Raw genomic sequence first — 15,386 nt, forward strand, 5'->3', positions numbered from 1 at the left:
TTGACAGCTATCGAATTAGTCGCCGACAAACCAATCGGTAATCGATTGCCCAACCGAACCGGCAACAAGTGAGAAAATAGCAAAACAAATGCCATAGTTATGTACAAATTACGCTTACTATGCCAGCTTCAGCACAGCTGCATCAGAGGATTGCCACCACATCGATTCCTTGCCAGCGCGCACAAGCGACGCCCCCAACTAGGCGCCGTGCAATCGGATCAGCTAGAGCAACTAAAGTCTGAATATTTCGCGAGAAGCGAAGCTCTTAGCAACGCGGAATGGCAGCACGTGAGGAGTGTACTGAGTGGCAGGAATAAATATATCAGCGCACATAATGTCGATGCCGTCATACTGGGCATGTGCGCCAGCGGCGAACAGTTGCCGCTAGCTAAGAGCTATCTGCGCTATCTAGAGACTAGCGAAATCGAACCCAATGCCGCGACATTAGGCCGCCTGTTGCGCGTTTACCATTCTGCCCACCAGCTGCGTATGCTCAGCGATAAGGAGCAGTCTGAGATTATGCAGATCTGTGATAGGCTGCAAGGCAGCCATGAGATCCTCGACGCCAGCAGCTGTGAAAATTTGATTTATGGTCTGGTGGCCACCACGGAGCATTGGCAACGTGCTGTGCACTTTCTACAGATGATGAAGGTGACAAGCACACCCACTGTGTCGGCGTACAGCGCCGTGGCTGCCAAGGCGTTCACCTGCTCGCAGCCGGAGCTCGCTTGGCGATTGCTGGAGGAGATGCTAGAGCAGCGCAAGCTGCCCAAATGCGAAGTGTATGTGGCGCAGCTTGAAAGCAGTGCACGCGATGTGGCAGGCTTCGCGCTCCAGGTGGATCGACTATTGCATTTTCTGGGCAAGCACAACATTCTCATCACTGATAAGGTGGCGCAACAGCTGCTCAATCTCGCCCAGCAGATGCCGCAGCAGCTGCAGGTAACGTCGACGCATTTGGAGCGCCTGGGGAAATGTGCCGCCTGCCAACAACACTTGGAACATGTGGCCATCAGTGAGGCGGAGTTTGCCAGTCTGCGCGATGCGTTTCTGGACAAGGTGCTCATACGCAACGACATATTCCAGAAGTCAACGCCTGCTGAAGTGGAGCGCTTCAAGCGCTATGTGGAGCAAACGGCGCCCTACGATTGTGTCATCGATGGGTTGAACGTTGCCTATTCCACGGGCAACAAGAAGCCGCCAACACAGCTGGCACAACTCTTGGCCACCGTAGTGCGGTATTTCAAGGAGCGACGGAAGCGTGTCTTGGTGCTGGGCCGACAGCATATGCGCAGTTGGTCAAAGCCGGCCATGCAATACATCCAAAGCAATGCCTGCGTCTTCCTCACCAGCAATATGCAAGTGTTTGCCCCATGTTTCCTACGAATTTATCCATTAATCCCTTCCGTTGTCTTGCAGCTCTCAAGACGATCCGTTCTTGCTATACGCTACACTGCACAGTGGCCAGGACACAGACTTCTTCTCGCGTGATCTGATGCGCAGTCACGCCTTTCTGTTGGGCAACGAGTTGAAGTCCACGTTTCGTCGCTGGCAACAGGAGCATCAATATTCACTAGCTACCCAAACGCAGCCTATGGGAAAGATCGTGGTAAAGGAGCCGATACGGTATCTGCTTAGCACCCATAAGCTGGACAAGGGTGTGTGGCATGTGCCATGCATTGAGAGCTACACGGCCAATCCCAGCGATCGCTTTGAGGTGCCACAAAGATGGCTCTGCGTCAAGCTTGCTGCTACCAACTAAATATGCACTGATTTGGATTTTACATTTGCTGTTTTGCTTGTTATTGTTGGGAGAAAAAAATGCGGAAAACTAAAAAGAAAAAACAAAAATGATAAGGAAAGGGATTTGGATTCACTCGCAGTCGAGGCGCGAACACTTGTGGAAGGCATCGTAGTTGAATGTGGACAATCTCTTGCGACGCTGCTCATTTCGTATCTTCTTCTTGGCGGCGCACATCAGACGCTCTTTTATGTAGTTGTCCATCTTAAAGTCCATATCAGCGGATTGCGATTGCGTTGAAGGAGCTGCTGCTGAAGTCGTTCCTGCTGCTGATTTGGTGAGATCATTGGCAGACTCGGTTGTGGCGGCCGTGTCCAGCGCCTTAATGATCAGACTGAGCAACGCATGGGCCAAGCGATGGCACACATCGTACTCGATGGCATCCTGACTGGTATAGTAAATGGCCGATTGCGATGTGGGCTGCACCCCAATAGCCAACAGTATGTTGCAGAAGATGCCGCGTTGCATGCGTGCATATGGATCGACCAGTTGTGGCGGTATTCGCATTGTTGTTGCCAGATGGGCGATGAACTTGGCAAACTTCTTGATCAGCACATTAAGATACTGGGTGCGACACTGGCGCTCCATCTTGGTGAGCATGTTGTAGTAGAGCTCTTGCTTGCGCTTCAGGAAATCCTCCTTTCGGCGCTCCTTTCGTTTTGTGCTCTTGAGCACATCCTCGAGTTGCCTAAAATGGAATAGTCCCAATTACTAATTGCATTTGATTTGGAGCGAGCAAATAGAAAATAGGTTTAAATTGATCAAGCACCTATGTATGTACTTTTTTTTAAAGAACACCATTCAAACTGTTTAATAATCACAAGAACGTACATTTAATTTAGTTAAACTAAGACACAAATGGATTTCTTTATCGTATCGAAGACACGAACCAATTCTAAACACTTACTCAGTGGTGATTGCATTATATTTGCCCAGCATGCGCTTAATGCGCTTCGCACGTAGCTTGGGATCATAATAGTCCTTGAACTGTTCGTAATTGGCCTCCAAGGTGAGACGCTTGGGCTGCGACAGTGCCACATCATAGGCACGTGCCTTGGGCGGCAGGGCCGGCTGGTAGGCCATGCGTCGCACATATGACTGCAACTTGGAGACATTTTCCTCCTGCCGCTTCTTGCGATTCTCCGGGCTGCAGTAGTCGGGATCCTCTTCCTCCTCCTCTTCGGTCGATGATGTGGGCAGCGCCTCATCCCAATCGGACACATTTGAGCTGGCCATTGCAATTTCAACGCGCCTTACGTTTCAACCACTTAAAATTTTATATACAACCGGAAAAACAACTTATACGATTCGAATGAAAAAAAATTATTTGGATCTTTATGGATTTATAATAAACTATGAGAGAGAACAGGAAATTTTAACTTTCTACGTCGAACGACAAATTAATACTGAGCTCTTCGTTAGCTTGACTTTAGGCAGTATAAGTTGAAAAGGCAAAGGCAACTTAGATTTCGAATAACAAATCCCAAATTGTAAATATGAAAATGATTCTGGCGGCATCTGTTGTTGAGCAGCCAAAGCTAATGGTACATAGTAATCAGAAAGTAAAGATTGCCTATCGCTCTGAAAGAGGTGCCATGAAAGAACTGAAACTGAATGAAAGTAACTGGTCATTCGCAACAGGTCTAAATTTATTCTATAATATGTTATAAAGTGTATGTATAATTAGATTTACATTTATTCAATGCAGTTAACACTCGTTTTGCACCGAACGCTCCAGGCTGAAGGTGTATTCATCTGCAAGGCCATCAATAGACATTTGACGAGTCAAGAGCGCCAAAATGTGATCGATTTGCGACTGTGTACCATTAAAACCATCCTTACTCGATAACTGGGGCGACAGCTCAAATGGTATGTCTTGAAGATAGTTTACTGGTACATTTTGTGCTGCACCTGGTTTGGGGCCCAGCGCGGGTGCTGGCGGGTATGGCATGGGCCCAAATGCTGATTGTGGCATGGGTGGATACATCATGCCGCTGACACCGCCAATGGGAGAGGAGATGGGTTCGGTATCAGTTTTGCGTTCCACAAATATGAAATCATCACCATTGCTTTGTCTGGGCGCATCCGATGGGCCCTGTATAGCCTCCTCAGTAGGTGTCTCGGCTGGCTTGCGTTTGCCAAATATCGAAAACATTGCTAGCGTTAACACTGCTTCTTTGCAACGAATTTGCCTTTTTAATATAATTTCAATTAATTGCCAAATATATGCGCAGCAGGTATGTTTTGTTGTGTTTATATGTTCTTCACCGAGTGTGGTCGTTTATCGATTCAACAAATATCAACAGTGAAAGCAGCTTAAAAGTGTGCCCCTTATCACGATTGCAAAATACTGAGCCCCGTTTGCGGTATGTTTTAAAATGGGATGTGCGGTCACACTGCGACAAATACAACGCTGTGATTGGTTTTGGTTCCAACTTCAAGCTAAAACAAATTTGGTTGGTGTGTTAACGAGAAAAGGAGAAAACGAAAAAACGCTAGCAAGATGTCAAAGGCTGACCAGGATCCAATTGGTTCGCTGAGCATAATGGAGGTGCGTATCAACCGCCTACTATCTCGCATTTTCTCAGCTTCACATTCGGGATGCAGAGAATCAGAGAGATTCCGCAGATTTCAGCAGATACAGAAACAGACACATAATGAGTTGAATTGAACTGTGCTTTCCCTTCCCACCTCACCCATGTAGCAAATTAAGATATTGATCAAGCCGCCGCCGAACGAGGACGAGAAACTGGTGCAGCGAAGCGGCAACACAAAGCATCCATATTATAGGCGTCCAGGACGCGGACATAACCATGATTTGTGTGATGCCTGTGAGGAAGGCGGCAATCTATTGTGCTGCGATCGCTGCCCATCAAGCTTTCATCTGCAATGCCAGTAAGTGTCTAGACCGTCCAATTGATGTGCGGCCTTAACTTGTCTTATCTGTCATTCACAGTGATCCACCATTAAATGAGGAGGACATACCAAGTGGCCAGTGGTTGTGTCACAGTTGTCGCATGGCCAAAGTGTCGCAGCCGGCCTGCTCCTCCAAAGCCAGCTCCGTGGAGCGAGTGCCATCGGCAGGCAGCGGATCGCGCGCCAATACGCCGTCATCCGGTGAACTAGAGTCCATTCCGCTCAAGATCCGCAACTTACGCAAGCGCAGCAACAGCGAACGCAACAGCACCGAGAAGCTGCTGTCCAAGATGCCGCTGGCCATACAGCGTGCCCTCGATCCCAATAAGAAACCGACGCCATTGGACGACGTCATACGCCGCAAGCATGCTGAATCCGCAGCAATTCTCGTTGCCACCGGAGTTGGAGCTGCACACACAGTTCCCGGGCAATGGCAAAGTGCAGCCAGTGCAACAACCACAAGGTGGTGGCGCCGCCAGTGGCGGTGGGGGAGGCACTGGCAACGGTGGACATGGCAACGGGGGACATCGCACCAAACCTGGCAATCAGCGACGCAACTCGAAGCCATTCGAATTGGACTCCCAAGGGCTGGTCCCATTGCCCGCCAAAACCTGCTTCTATTGTACACGCAGCTGCAAGCGAGCGCCGCTCATATCGTGTGACTATTGTCCGCTGTATTATCATCAGGATTGCCTCGATCCGCCGTTGACCGCCTTGCCCGCTGGCCTGTGGATGTGCCCCAATCATGTCGAGAATTTTATTGTAAGTTCCACTTCACTAGATCAGAGAGCAAGTAGTAAATGCACTCCCGTGTTAATTGCAAGTATTTCGTATACGTTTAGGATGCCAACATGACCAACAGCATTTCAGCGACGGAGCGCGTGCGCTTGTGGAATCGCTTCCATCAGCCGCTGGACCATGAAAATGTCAAAATGGAGTTCTTTCGCCGTGTCAACACCCAGCATCCGCCGTTCCGCGTCAAGCTAGATATGCGCAGTCGTGCCCATATAGAGGTCCCATCCATAGTGCGCTATCATTACGAGCATCCGCCAGCGCTGTTGCCATCGATGCGCCAAACGCTGCGCTATGATCGCGTCAAGCGTCGCAAACAATTGCCCACGACTGTGGAGGATATCTCGAAGGAAAGCGTCACTGAATCGCTGCTCAAGGATCTGGAAGCATTGCGCTGCGCACGTGCCAAATTTCGCGAGATACAACGTGAATATGGCAGCAATGTGGACTTGGATGGCGATGCAAATTTAAGCGACAGCGATGCTGATGCCGACGCTGATGCTGATGTTCAAAGTAATGGAAATGTTGCTGCTCCTGTCACAGTCAATGCAGCTGACAACAAGACGGAAGCGGATGAGCACGCGACTAGCGATCAGAATGATTGCCCAATGCAAACTACAGTTGCTCTAGAGCCGACACAAAAACCCAAAAATAATTGCAGCAATCTGGATCTGAGTTACGAGGAGGATGAAGATGATTGCAAGGCATCATCATCAGCGGGTATCATTGACGCCGATCTGTGTCATCTGGACGTTGACATCATTAAGCAGTTGGCCCATCAACGCTTGCAGCAGCTAGTCGTCGAGCATCCCGAGATTGTTACCCAGTACAAGAATCGAACAGCAGCGCGACGTTTGCGTCAGTTGGCGACGGCGACGATGACGACAACCACCGCGAATGGCAATCCACAGTGTACAGCACTGCAAGGCGATCTGGCGCCAGAGGATATGCGTCGCTTCTCGCTGCTCTTCACCAGCGAAACATCCTCAATACTGGCACAAAAGAACAGCAATGGTGCCGACGAAGATCCCATGATGGCGCTGCATCCAGCGCTCGCCACAGCCGCTGCCATTGCGGCCGCTGATGCCGCTGCCGAGAATTATGTGCCGCGCCAGCGCAGCGACACAGAGAAGGCCTATGAGCTGGCCACGCGGCTTCAGCTAAAGCTCCTGCAGTGCAAAGTGCGAGCGCGTGCAGTTCTGACGCCACTGGGCGATATGCTGGAGGACAGCCGCTGGTTCAGTCCACTGGGGTTGGAGCAGTCGCTGTTTATGCGCTATCGATCCCTTTACATTGGCTACGGCGGACACTATACGCCGTCGACAACGTTGGCCCACACCGAAACTGTTGACCTGTCGGCGATTGGATATTGTGCACGCATATCGCCGCAGCATGCCATCATCTTTTATGACGAGTTCTCCAAATCGTTTGAGTTGATCAATTACTCTGAGTTTGGCACCGAGGTCAATGGCCAGTTGTACATATGCGATTTAACGGAGTATGCGCCAACGCATGGCGGCAAGCGGATGCGTGCCGATGATGCGGAGCTCAAGCGGCGTGTCGATGATCTGCTTGACAAGCGGCGAAACATTCAGCGCCAGTATGAGCCCAAAAGGGAAACGCATAACAAGTAAGCATCTGTCAAATATTTTCAAAAATGCCACCAAATGTGTGTGTGCATGTTATCGATAACTTATAGCAGTGCATTATCACTCTAACTGCAATGCAATTTTGTTCACTCTGCAGGTTGGCACCAATTTTAAAACCAGCCTGCCGCTGCCAAATTGCACCCAATGCTCCAATCGTGCCTGGCGCCTGGGAGGGATCCGCAGTGCTTGCCCATGGTAGCCTGTTGCGCTTCGGGTGCCTAGCTTTTGTTTTCTCTGTGCCGCCAATCGATGTGATGAATTTGCGAGTCAGCAATGCCAAGTGAATGCAGAAGGAAGCAGGAGCAGCGGAACTTAGGAATCGAAGCAGAAAGCACCAATCTCAGTGAATGCGGCACAATCAGCGGCATCTCCACACAAACCAGAGGAATGTAAAATTCCAACATACCCAGTCCCCTCCTGCCCATAGAGTTAAGGACGCGCTCTCAGAACGCCTGGCGTCAATTGAAGAGAGAGAGCAAGCGTGAGCGAGTGAGAAAGAGCGAATGCGAACCAACATTACTATTTTGAGTTATATTGAACATTTTTTTATTACATATTTTTTAATTTCTAAAGGTATCATCCACATTTAAATCCCCGTTTCTTTCTCATTCGTCTGTAGATATACAATACATTAATTACAAATAAAAAGAGCATAACAAATAAAATTGGAATATTTCATTTGAATATTTTTCATATTTTCTGTATGTGTGTATAAAAACCAATAAATTAATTAAATTAGGCAAAAATGTGTACAATAAGATTACTCCGAATTTTAAATCAAACTAGCAAAGAGAGTGCTTATGTGTGTGAGCTAGAGAGAGAAAGAGAAAGAAAGGGAGAAAAAGGAGATTAAGCGGTGCTTTACATCTAAATGGGTAAGGCATAAACGGGGAGTAGGAGAAGTTGGGGTAGGTAGTGTATATAAGTTATATATGTACAACATGTGGGCTGCTCCGATTAGCCCAGAAATACAATTAGAGAATGCGCATATTGCATTAAGTAATAAGTACGGCTACAAAAAGTGAACTATTGATTATATAATGGTGCCTGCTCCTCCACGACGAGATTCATTCGTGCACTAGGATGCTGTATCATTGACTGATGGCTCCTTCACGTTCGCGTCCACTTGATGCTGCTGCTGACTGGCTATCTTGGCTGCATTGCGGCTGGCACGCGAACGTTCCCATTCGAGTTTGTGCTTCCGCTTCGTGTGATGATACATATTCGATTTGGAACGAAATTCCGTGGGACAAAACGCGCAGGTGTGCAACTTGACGCCCGTATGCGTGGCAAAGTGTTCCTGAATGAACAATAAATAAATATTCAATTCGTAAAAGGGATTTAGAATTGAGAGCAGCATTATTTACCTCCAGGTATCGCTTCATTTTGAATGATTTACCGCACACATCGCAGGCGTATTTGGCTTTGCTGAGACAGCGATGATTGCGACCGGACAGCTCGCCACAGCTGCCGCAAATGGGCAGCTCCAGAATTGCGCTGGACGTCGGCGTGCCGCTGTGCTTATTGTGTAGGTGATTGTTGAGTGCCCGCTGATTGCGCAGACACTGGCCACAAATGTTGCACGTATACGGCTCAGTTGCTGCAGCAGCGGCTGTCATGCTACGAAAAAAAGCAATCATCATTTAGTTTTCAAGTCGTTTTCCGGTTATTTTCGATTAAAGCGTTAAACACACCTGCTTTGGATGCTTAACACTGCAGCTGCAGCGACTGCTGTGCTGCTGGTGCTGTTAACGGCCGCCATTGCACTAAGCAGCTGCTCCTGCTGCTGCATGAGACTTTGTTGTTGTTGCGCTGCCACAACGGCCGCCACAGCATTATAGTTGGCCAGCATCAATTCGTTCTCCTTGCACGTCGTCAGTTGCTGCTGCTGCATCTGCTCAGTCTTCAGGCGTTTCCCATGCAAATCAACTGTTGTTGTTGCATCATTGCTGCTGTCCTCACTTGCGCTGTGGTTGCGCTCCGTGTGCTGCACTTTTTTGGGTGAATGCGTTTTGCGGCGACTGGCGCGCGTCAAGCGCTTAACGGGCGGCGATGAAGTCTTACCCACTGTTAGGTTGATTGCCTCCATTGGTTCGCTTTTCACAATGACAATGTTGTCTGGATTGCACTCAGGGGATGGTGAAGCGGGGGCTGGCATTGCTGAGACTGGCGCTGTCGGCATTAGAGCTGATGCCGACGCATTGGGAATCGGTATTCGTAATTCGCTCAAATCCAGTTCATTGGTCACCAGCATTGCCGAATCGGCAAACTTATCGGCATCGCCATTGACACTTCTTTGGACTTGAATGTTATTGTTGCTGCTGCTGATCTTGGCCGCATCGCGTTCGGCACGCGCCTTTTGCCATTGCGTCGTGTGTTTAGTTTTCACATGCGTATACATGTTGGATCGACAGCGGAACGCTGTGTTGCAATAGGCGCAGGCAATTGGTCGATCTCCGGTGTGTGTTGCCACATGCTCCTCCAGATAGCGTCTCATCTTGAAGGACTTGTCGCAAAACATGCATGGAAACTTGTGAGCCGCGGCCGCCGCTGCAGCTACCGCCGCCTTGAACTCATCTGCATCGACATCAAGTTCAGGTTCTGCTTCCGTGCCTGGCTCCTGCTTGAAATCCATGATGACTGATGTTTGCAGCTCGACATCGCCACCAACATCCTCCGACCAGTTGACATCGCAGTCGATCTCGAGGAACTGACTGCAAAGCGTCGTTTGCTTGTGCTCTACTAGCTTCCAAAAGTTATGAAAGCTCTCCAGTTGGGCGCAGCATTCGGTGCAAATGGACGTGGAAATGGCATCGTCGCGGGACAGCTGCGTATGAGTATGAGCTTGAGGTTAGATAGGGGATACAACTAAGATCTGATTGTAATTCACACTTACACAGAGATACAAATGCGTCGATATCAATTGAACCAAATAGTTTTCCGGCATTGTTGAATTGTTGTCGTTGTTGCTGTTGTCGTTGCTCTCGTTGTCGGCGGCAGCGAACAGCAGCACGGCATTCTGCTCGTCTAATGTGTTCAAGCACAAGCGACAAATCATTGCGTTCGGCGTCACTTCAAATCGGGCAACATTAGCACTGCTTTTCTGATATTTATTTTCAATTTATTGTATTTATTTCCAAAGTTGCGGATGGGATCTAGTGCTGGCAGAGCAATCGATGTCGTTGTTGCTGCTCAGCATATCGATTATTCATGCACCTTTAACGTCAGCTATCGATATCAAATCGCATCACGTAAAACTTTCTTATGAAAATTGCCCATCGTTTGCGTTTGACTATATTTTAATTAATTTCTATCTGACGTTGTTAGAAAGTTCTATATATATATATATATATATATATGTCTAATTACCGTTGTCATTAATATCGATTAATTGCAACAGCTGATGTTATCGATAGACGTTCAACGATATTCTGTTACTTTTCACAATACGCAACTTGTTTGCTGCTTTTACTGATTTTTACTAATACAAAAATAAATGAAGGGCCCTACGACATATTATATTGTATGGGAAAAACAATTGTTATCAGTTCACCGCTCACAGACAACACTTCATAATGGTAATTGTTGTTAACCACCACCAAAGCTGTGGTCTGAAACGGCACATTGATGCAGTTGAATTTAAAATTTGGAAACATGGCCAGTGCCGATACCAGGTCGTAACCCTCTGTCAATTTTGTGGTCCACACGGAAACCGTATCGAAATTGAGACCTTCACGCAAGCACAACTGGATCGCTTCGTTGAGATTGCGAAACGTGTTGAGCGTGATAATTGCCGAGGGCCGTTCGCCAAAATAGATTTGAGGGAAGTCCAAGATGACTAATGGTGATCTTTCCTTCATTCGGCCATAAAGCTTCTGCTTGTCCGTCACATCGAACTCTTCGATGAAAACCGATTTGCAATTCATACGCTCAATCATCTTGAGCGTGTGCTGGAAATTCGGATGATTCGCAATGCGTTCATCCATCAGCTCCATGCGGGCTTTGAGGCGTCGGACGAGTGGCTGACGAAGTGGCTCTTGCACCAAGATGCTGGCAATCAGGCCATAGCCAATGGGATGCTTTAAATCATTGACCACAGCATCAACCACTTGATTGATATTGCCCGACTCGAATAGAATGATCACTTGCGGTGCCATCCACTTGGTATGGGAGCCATCGGCGGGATATAAATAAAGATGTCGTTGCATCAGATGAAGATGTATATTCTCGACGCCCTCCGTAATGTTGGGTAGTCCCTTGAAGCGCGGCAACACTTCAGCATCTTCGTCCTTTTCCGAATCCCCGAATTGTTTGCCGTGCGCATTGTCCATTGCGAAACACTTGGGATTTTGTTAACTGCTTGCTTGAGTGTTGTGTAATTCCCCAACAACCTTAATGAATTTCGAATAAAAAAGACAGGAAATGAAAGGCTAGCAAATTTGTTTAATGAATGAAGTTTCTTTCATTCTTTTACATTGGCTAGCGGGTCAACGAAAGTTGCGACCGACTTCCGCTTCCTGGTCAACAACAACATGTGTACACTGTACACAATCATAATTAAAATACTTTCTCTCTAGCCCAAAGTTGCCATTCACTGGATAAAGCACAATCCCACATTTCCACAGGCAGATTGGTGGTGGTTTACTCTACCATTGGTGGGGATAGGGGATACTAGAACTTATTTATGCATTTATTTATGGTCTAAAGTTTGCCTTTGAATAATATTGGACACGATTTACACGATTTAGCATTGTCTGTGATATTGCTTTTGCTCATCTTAAGAAATTGCAAATTTTGGTTTAATTCATATAGCAACATTTATGTACTGTTTTTATTTTTACATATTATAGACATACTATATATACATGTAACTCAATATAGAAAATAAAAGTAATATTTTTAAGTAAGTCCTTAAGTAACAAATACATATTTACTATACATATATACAAAACAATATGCTTCGGGGAACTACAAGAATTTGAGTTCACTTGAAAATGTTATTATATTTTTTATAAAATAAATACAAGGACATCTAAATGTGATAGACAAATATTTAATGATCGTTATTAACACTTACATTTGAAAATTAATTAATAAATAAAATTTCGTTTTCAAATTTTTAGAAACTCACTTTGAATATATATACTTTGCTATATAAAATATGTTAATGATGAAACATTCAGTGGAAGGGTATTTGCACGTCGCTTACAAGATGTTTTGATCCTATTTTCGTTGTTGTTGTGACATTCAATAGGTCGCTGGCGCTTCGTCGTTGCCTTCGTCCATTTAACAGAGACGGAAGCGGAAGAGCTAAGCGTTACAAGCACAAGCAGAATGGTATACGACGAGTAGTACAATAATATCTATGCGAGAGCGAGTGTGCGAGTGTGCGAGTGTGTGACGTCGTCGTGTGCCAATGGCTTGCGTGTGTATAAATAGCCGAGCGAGAGCCGCAGGATTCGCTTACATTGCATAGACGTCGCAACTTCGCAGACAGTCGCTGGCTTGGCAGGGCGCGTAGTGTAAACGTAGTGTAAGGAGCGAATTGCAAACTTGCCTTTAATTTGCGCAGTTAACAATTGTTTTAGTCAACATGGCACTGGACTAGTAAGGCATATTGGACTTCGATACATTCATTGTCTTAACACATACATATACAATATGGAGATGTCGGGGTATCAGGATATCAACGCTTTGGAAAAATCGGTAAGCGTGTATGGAACATGCATAATTGGGAATCGACTAACCTTTGACCTTAGGTGGCAAATGCTGGCTCACAGCTGTATACTATGGCGCACAAGCTGCACGCGGTGGAGCGCAGCCTGGACCAGACAACGATGGAGCAAATGGATGAAATGGAGGTGATGGAGCTTCTCGAGTCCATGACTGAAGTAAAAAATGAATATCAGAATCTACGCAAGGACATCCAGGAAGTGCAGCAATTACAGCGTGACGTCAGCACCTCGATTCGCTTTCAGATGACCAACATGCAACAGACATTTCAAATGCTCAAGAAGCGGATTGCCAACTCACAGCAGCAGCGTCGCCAGCAACGCCAGCAACGCCAGGATCAACAACTTCAAAGTAGCAATAACACAACAGCGGTGGGAGCCCACAATCAATGATGATGAGTGAATGGGCAGGGCGACATGACAAAGAGGGCAGGTCGCGTAAGTGGCGTAAGTGGTGGCTAAATGTTGAACCTAAGTGAGGGTAGGGAAATTTATGAATTTTAAATGATTTATTATTGATTTTGCATACGTTGTATTCCGATTGTGTTTCTCGATAGCTTCAAAGCTAAAGCGAGGGAGAAAAAGGAGAGAGATAGAGTGAGAGTGCAAGCGAATGTAATGTGAATGGAAACCTGTTGCAATACTAATATAATTACTGAACCTACTCGAGACATACATACACTGAAATCGTGTCAAATTGTGGAAACGCTGAACACCAACAAATCTTTTTTACCATTATACTTGAAAACGTACTGTGTAAGCAGTCTACCTTTTGTACAATGTGTCGGACAAAAATATCAAAACCAACACCAAGCAAGCTTTCTTTTTTACACTTAAAACAAATACTACGCTCCGCTAAGCTAACAAAATCACTCTTCGGCATCCGAAGTCGATATATCCAAGCAGCGGCGTTGAAGGATCAATCTATTAGCTGTGGCAACTTGAGTACACGGACATACATACCTTACATATATTGTAATTCACATAAAATTAAGACGAAGACTCTGATATGGCGTAATACACACCTATTATACTCGTAGCTGTAACTATATAGTATACATATGTACGTGTATAAACTCTAAATACTTTATGATGCAAATCCAAATGTCTGATACCATTTGAAAAGGATGCACTTCTTCAAAAATTTGCCTTAACATAACCATATTATACTAATTTTTGATATATACACGTTTTAATATTATAAACTTAGGCTTTTCTTATCATTTCTATTATAATGATAGGCCAACGCAATCTTTTTTGTTCTTTTTGAAATATGTTGTTATTAAATTGTATAAGCAAAGCCAAGCACATTATAAAATAAAAACACAAATAAATGGGAATTCAACCAAGTATTTTTTGAGTACGCGCCAAATACACAATTCGCGATGGGAAGGCATATGCCATTTTCTCATACATATATCGATATACAAATGTCTATATTTTTGATAGTTCCTGCTTATACTGCCGCATAATTAAGAATTTCTATAAAGTGGAAATATTTTTTAATCTACCAGTTTGCATGGAGAGGAACGACTAATGGAACTGCATCATCAACGAAGCGGCAATGATTATCGATAAAAGTACTATATCGATAAATATCAAGTAAGAACTTTTGGCGCTTTGAAATGATTTCACAATGCTTTGTAATTCTTAAAAATCACAATAAAAATAAAAGGAAATATACAAAAGCGTAAGAAAATGTTTAAAGAAAAGAGACGATCAAATTGGCCACTTTATATAGGAATTTTATCGCTATTGATTGATTTCGCATTATTTATGAAATTGCATATTTTCGATTGATTTGTGATAATCTTGTTCTACCTGCATAAGTTTGTTTACACTTACACCCCAAAACAGCTGTTTGAATAATGCGACTTGATGCTAACACTTAACACTTGCATCATAGAATCGCGTGGTTGAAGCACATGGTATTTTTACAGATATTGAGAAAATATCAATAATTCAGCGAGTGGATAAAATGTAATTATTGCCAACATTTGAGTGCCCTAATAATAATTGTCAGTCAGGTGGCTTTTGGCAAAGCGGTCAGTGTGATCACAAAATTAGCTTCTGCAATGTGACCGCTCTCGCTTTTAGATTGTGTCCTTTTTTATGCGATATGGCCACACTGTAGCGTTGCCGCGAAATACTTGCAGTAGTAGTTGTTAATATAAAAGGGACGCAAAGACGCAAAGCAGCAGCTTTTCCTTTGAAACTGGATTGCAGCAATAAGCAATTTAAAATTAACTTTATACATTCAAAACACCGCGATAATGGACGCAGCAAACGGTAATTCCCTGACACACCAGATGGCACTATACGAAGCCAATGGCACTATACGAAGCGAATTGGAATTACATAAATCTGATCAAAACCTGGAAACAACAAACTCGCATTGCAATTAGTCCACAGAATTTTGAGACACTTATAAACAACCGAACATTGTTGCACACATTTCTGACCTGCATCAATAGCAATGTGGAGGATATCAAACTG

The 15,386-nt window shown here is 45.3% G+C and overlaps 7 protein-coding genes across 7 annotated transcripts; 3 read left to right on the plus strand and 4 right to left on the minus strand.

Annotated features, from left to right (window-relative positions):
* The first annotated feature begins 12 nt into the window (after positions 1–12).
* LOC117569981 (mitochondrial ribonuclease P catalytic subunit) lies at positions 13–1,952 on the plus strand. Its single transcript, XM_034251402.2, has 2 exons — positions 13–1,358; positions 1,420–1,952. Exons 1-2 carry the CDS (start codon positions 100–102, stop codon positions 1,760–1,762), a joined length of 1,602 nt encoding a protein of 533 aa, XP_034107293.1. The 5' UTR covers positions 13–99; the 3' UTR covers positions 1,763–1,952.
* LOC117570055 (uncharacterized) lies at positions 1,774–3,207 on the minus strand. The gene is made up of 2 exons (XM_034251522.2): positions 2,709–3,207; positions 1,774–2,489 (listed from the first exon to the last, which is right to left on the minus strand). The coding sequence occupies exons 1-2, from the start codon at positions 3,035–3,037 to the stop codon at positions 1,874–1,876; spliced, it is 945 nt and encodes a 314-aa protein (XP_034107413.1). The 5' UTR covers positions 3,038–3,207; the 3' UTR covers positions 1,774–1,873.
* A 225-nt stretch (positions 3,208–3,432) lies between these two features.
* Positions 3,433–4,093, minus strand: LOC117570135 (uncharacterized). The gene has a single exon (XM_034251639.2). The coding sequence runs from the start codon at positions 3,954–3,956 to the stop codon at positions 3,510–3,512; it is 447 nt and encodes a 148-aa protein (XP_034107530.1). The 5' UTR covers positions 3,957–4,093; the 3' UTR covers positions 3,433–3,509.
* A 97-nt stretch (positions 4,094–4,190) lies between these two features.
* On the plus strand, positions 4,191–7,694 carry LOC117569810 (PHD finger protein 12). Its single transcript, XM_034251166.2, is given in 6 exon segments — positions 4,191–4,352; positions 4,506–4,696; positions 4,758–5,075; positions 5,077–5,479; positions 5,560–7,139; positions 7,256–7,694. Coding segments are annotated over 6 exon segments (2,727 nt in total). The 5' UTR covers positions 4,191–4,304; the 3' UTR covers positions 7,443–7,694.
* Positions 7,679–10,354, minus strand: LOC117569901 (zinc finger protein 236). Its single transcript, XM_034251282.2, has 4 exons — positions 10,055–10,354; positions 8,853–9,985; positions 8,526–8,778; positions 7,679–8,458 (listed from the first exon to the last, which is right to left on the minus strand). Exons 1-4 carry the CDS (start codon positions 10,214–10,216, stop codon positions 8,237–8,239), a joined length of 1,770 nt encoding a protein of 589 aa, XP_034107173.1. The 5' UTR covers positions 10,217–10,354; the 3' UTR covers positions 7,679–8,236.
* A 230-nt stretch (positions 10,355–10,584) lies between these two features.
* Positions 10,585–11,570, minus strand: LOC117570386 (uncharacterized). Its single transcript, XM_034251995.2, has one exon. The coding sequence runs from the start codon at positions 11,487–11,489 to the stop codon at positions 10,665–10,667; it is 825 nt and encodes a 274-aa protein (XP_034107886.1). The 5' UTR covers positions 11,490–11,570; the 3' UTR covers positions 10,585–10,664.
* A 1,200-nt stretch (positions 11,571–12,770) lies between these two features.
* Positions 12,771–13,283, plus strand: LOC117578005 (probable basic-leucine zipper transcription factor K). The gene is made up of 2 exons (XM_034263103.2): positions 12,771–12,864; positions 12,918–13,283. The coding sequence occupies exons 1-2, from the start codon at positions 12,820–12,822 to the stop codon at positions 13,281–13,283; spliced, it is 411 nt and encodes a 136-aa protein (XP_034118994.1). The 5' UTR covers positions 12,771–12,819.
* The last annotated feature ends 2,103 nt before the right edge of the window (positions 13,284–15,386 follow it).

Source organism: Drosophila albomicans, chromosome X (genome assembly GCF_009650485.2).
Source record: "Drosophila albomicans strain 15112-1751.03 chromosome X, ASM965048v2, whole genome shotgun sequence".
Classification (NCBI taxonomy): Eukaryota; Metazoa; Arthropoda; class Insecta; order Diptera; family Drosophilidae; genus Drosophila; species Drosophila albomicans.